At 39.9% G+C, this 4,379-nt stretch overlaps 1 protein-coding gene across 3 annotated transcripts in view; it reads left to right on the top strand.

Annotated features, from left to right (window-relative positions):
* Positions 1-4,030, top strand: part of lsm14ab (LSM14A mRNA processing body assembly factor b) — an 8,275-nt gene extending 4,245 nt beyond the window's left edge. For 2 of the 3 annotated variants that reach the window (XM_020592454.1, XM_020592452.1), the window contains 5 exons: positions 152-328; positions 714-861; positions 1,234-1,260; positions 1,796-2,036; positions 2,141-4,030. In XM_020592454.1, coding sequence (XP_020448110.1) covers positions 152-328; positions 714-861; positions 1,234-1,260; positions 1,796-2,036; positions 2,141-2,164 — 617 coding nt within the window. In that variant the 3' untranslated portion in view covers positions 2,165-4,030. The remainder of the gene's footprint in view (positions 1-151; positions 329-713; positions 862-1,233; positions 1,261-1,795; positions 2,037-2,140) is intronic. The other variant, XM_020592453.1, reaches the window with a different exon arrangement.
* The last annotated feature ends 349 nt before the right edge of the window (positions 4,031-4,379 follow it).

Genomic DNA, 4,379 nt, shown 5'->3' with positions numbered 1-4,379 from the left:
CTCTTCCTCCTGAGCCACAGCCATCCTGTGTTACATCTTTTTGCTCCTTCTTCATAGTATTTCATTCTCATTTATTCACCTTATTTGTTGACTGTACTATGTGGGAGAAGGTTGGGGCATTGCTGAATTTCACTTTTCCTGTACTTCTCAGCTGGTTCTCAGTCGACCCGCCGAGGCCGTGGAAGAGGTAACCGCAGCCGAGGCAAAGTAAATGTGCGCAGGGATGACACTGTGAAGTTTGAAGAAGACTTTGACTTTGAGACTGCAAACGCCCAGTTTCACAAAGATGACATTGACAAAGAGCTCCAGAACAAGCTCAAAATCAAAGGTAATGGCTTGAACTGGAAACTTGCCAGGACCTGGCTGACTCAATAGAACTACCAGTATAACAGACACAATTATTATTGTATCCTCTTACTTTGCATTGCAAATGTAAAAACCCAGTTGTAACTAGAAGCAAAGCTGTGGTAGAAGTAATATGTTTACACTGAATCACAAATGTATCACACTTCATTTGATTGTGCACAGACACAGACTCAAACATACTGAAGTCTTCAGTACATTCTGTCATCGTCTGTAGTGATACAGTGATACAAAGTCCCATCCCCAGTTTTATCTCTTTGTGCCCTGATTGCCACTCTATAGCATTTAGGTACCTCCAATAATAAGAGAGCTGAATTTAATGGTCTATAAAATGTCTTTCAACATGACAGATGAGAAGAGTGAAAAGGTGATGAATGGAGAGGAAATTGAACATCTGGCCAATGAGGGGACCGCTGACGAGGAGGAGGCTGTGATAAGCACGTGTTACTATGACAAGTCCAAGTCCTTCTTTGATAACCTGTCCTGTGATGGTTTAAGGTACATCACTATGTTCACGGGCTCAGGGTGGTGGTGTGGAATTTGTTTTTTTTTTGTGTGTTGTTTTTTTGTTGTTGTTGTTAATGAATCTCCTCTGATGGGGAAGGGTTGCATGAAGAAAGTCCGTCTCAGTACAGTTTCCCTTTAAGGAGATAAAACGTGAACCAGAGTCCTGTTTTGTAGCCTTATCAGACTATACTAATGTGTCATAGCAGCTGACATTTGCCCTGCTGTCAAACAGGAGAATTTGGACATTATATCAATTTATACAGTGGACATGAGCCTCAAAGTATTCATTTAAATGTGAAATAATCATGTGAAGTACTCAATCAATACACTGAAAGACTTGTTTTTTTTTTTTATCTCTTTAAGTAAAGCGGGTGAAAGAGGCTTTTCAAAGTAAGTTGCATATTTTCTTTGCTGTGTTTGGGGAGGCACCTAAGGGATGGAAGTTGGGTGGAGAAGAAGCATCCAAGCAATATTTTTTTCAGTTTTTTATTTATTTAGCTTGTAGTTTGAAATTTACCCTGACTGTTCTGTAATGTCTCTACATGTTACACAGACATGAAATAGAAGATTGCACTTATTTTTGTTGATCATAAAACTGTACCCCACAGCAAAGGATACGGACAGCATTGTTGTCAGCTGAATGAGAGACAAAGAATGTTAAACTACTGTATATAACACCGTGTGCTGCTGGTTGAAGCAGCAACATAGACTGACTTCTTTGTGAACAGGGTAAATAGACATTCATTGTTTCTGATTATTTAGTTTGAATCTTCAATACTGAAATAAATCTTGGCAGGATTGGTGGAAATGTGGAGACCCAACATTACCATTTTAGCCTGTGGTGCCTCCCTTTTTTGTCTAGTGTTTTTGTTGAGGCTGGTTGTCAACCAAAAGATGGGCATTGATTGATCTTTGTGTGCATTAGGGAGCGAAGGCCAACCTGGGCAGAGGAGAGACGAATGAACGCTGAGACATTTGGCATCCCTCTGAGGCACAGTCGAGGAAGAGGGGCTTTCCGTGGACGAGGCTTCGCAGGGCCTCATAGAGGCCAAGGGCGACCAGCAAGCAGAGGTTTCTTTTGGCCACCCCGGGGTGCTCCACCTGGTTTTAGAGGTGGATACACAGTTGGCAGAGGAGGCCGAGATTTCTCTGATTTTGACTACAGGGTACATTTAGCAGCTTCGTGACCCCAGAACTTTTTAAAAATATTGCTGAGGTGCTGTTAGTAGGAACTGCTGCTGTTCTAATCTTGTGCTGCTTTTTTTTCCAGAAGGACAAAAAGGTGGCTGCATAGATTGGTCCACAACCCTTCATCATTAAATTATTCCAGCTCAAGAAATTTTCTTGGGTCTCCACATTTGACAAGAAGAATGAAGACATCCTCTCCATCACCAGCACCAACCTGACTGTTTGACCTTGGGGGGTGAAAGTGCACCTCTCCTCCTTTCTCCACTTAGAGAACTGCTTGGTTGTGTGTCTTGTTTTGTTTTTTGGCCCAAACATTTTATTTGATAAGCAGTCACCAGATAGACAAGAACATGTACATACCTTGCTTTGGAGTAATTCTGTATTTTTGCATCAGTGAAGTTCATTTCTTACAGACATCGTCTTTGATATGCAGAAAGCCCACTGATACTGTGAGTGGATCACAGTTAATGTGATCCAGAGCTTTAGTTTTTAATTGTCTTTCAGTTTTGATAATACTTGTTGGCACCAACATTCACTGCATTGCCTGCTCAGACTTGGTGAGGTCACCATGTGTTTAGTATTTTTAGCCAGTTTGCAGGAAATGTTTTGTCTGAATCAACGAAGTAGAAATCACAACCAAGAAACAAAATCTGAAATGAATATTGTTATGAATGAATGTATATCTGGCTCATCTTCTACAAATTGTTGCTCAACCATTTTTATAAAGGTGTCTTCAGTAGTTGGAATGCTTATAATCCTACTTTGACCCCTCAAATCTTCCACTCAATGAATTATGTTTCTGTATTAGGTTTGTAGATGGACTAAAGCAGGCTTCATAATGATGGCAGCCTAATGCAGGGAACCAGTATGAGCCATTCGTTTGACCAGTATATGGAGTTTACAGCATAAGCTTTAGAAGTATTTGTTGAGCGGGTTTGTTTCATATGGCTAAACAAAGAGCATTCCCATGATTTGTGTGTAAAAGAGGAACATGGATTCCTAATGGTGCTTTTAGAAGTTCTTAGTGTTTTTTGTTTGTTTTTGGAATATTTGTTTGTTGTTTTGTTCCAAAACCTATAGTCAAAGACCTTGCTCAAGTTAGATTTTGAATGAAAAGTGCTCTACTATTTAGCCATAAAGGGTATATAAGCATTTGGTTGAGCTGAATTGTCAGCCTACAAGTATGTTTCTGAATTTCAGTACCTCTTAAATCTGCCCTTTAGTGTCCACATTGTACTGAGCCGTCTGAAGCTTCATTTTTTTTTTTTTGTCAGCATCCTTTGAATTATCTTGCAGTTGTTATCAACATTGCGTTTTTCAGCTGTTTCCACAGCAAAACTAAGTTCATGCAGTGTTGTGAGGATTGTTTAATGAAAATGGGGACATTTTGTAAATGGGCTGATGTCCGAGTTTGTTCAGAGCAAGTGGCGGCATTTGACATCGGCCCTCTGGCTTGGTTGTACCTCCTTGTTACATTGTTGTTGATGTGATTGTTCTGCGAAGTGAACTTGGTTTTTGCCTACTTGTGATCAACAGGACGTGAACTGGATGTGGTGCCAGCGCACTGGGGGGAGGTGGGATCATATTTTTGTTTGACTCATTTGTCAGTGCTTTTAGGGAGCACAGCTCCCTTCAACTTAGATTACCTGTTGTCAGGCATATTGATAGCACTTCAAGGTCAAACTAGAACCTTCTCAGACACTGGTGGTTTACTGTTTAACTGGATTTTACACCAGCTGCTGGTCACTGCATGATACCCTTGGGAACCATCACTTTGTATGGGCTTTTGCAATAACCAGCAAGATTGAAATAGAGGGGGAAAAAAAGTATTACTGAGCTAAACTGACATGTTTTCATATGCTTGTTACTCCTTCCAGTCAATGGAATTATAAACCAGGAATAGTTTTCTTGAATATTGGCAAAATTGAGTTTTTATGTCAAATAAAAAGTTGTACAATATCTGTCTTTTCATTTTTATGCATGCCCCAGTATTTTTACAGAAATACCATCTCTCCTTAAAGTTGTACCTTTGTTTTGTGTATTTATTTGAGAAATTATTCAAATTATCCGTTTTCTATTTGGACATGGGTGAATTTGTAGGATCATACAATGGCCTTCAGCAGGCGGAAAGATGCTGTGTTAAATAGTTCTTGAAATACAAAAAGAGACACCCTACAAAAACACGAACCATAAAATTGAAAAAGAAATTAGACAAGATCCAGCTTCAAAATATCACATCTAAGGTGTTTGGAGCTAGCTGGTGCATTGCAGAGCGCACGCAGTAATCCATGTACCGTGTGTGAAATAAAAGGAATGGACTG

Source organism: Monopterus albus, unplaced genomic scaffold (genome assembly GCF_001952655.1).
Source record: "Monopterus albus unplaced genomic scaffold, M_albus_1.0 scaffold17.1, whole genome shotgun sequence".
Classification (NCBI taxonomy): domain Eukaryota; kingdom Metazoa; phylum Chordata; class Actinopteri; order Synbranchiformes; family Synbranchidae; genus Monopterus; species Monopterus albus.
The sequence above is the reverse complement of the archived record's forward strand: the minus strand, read 5'-3'. Positions and strand labels throughout refer to the sequence as shown.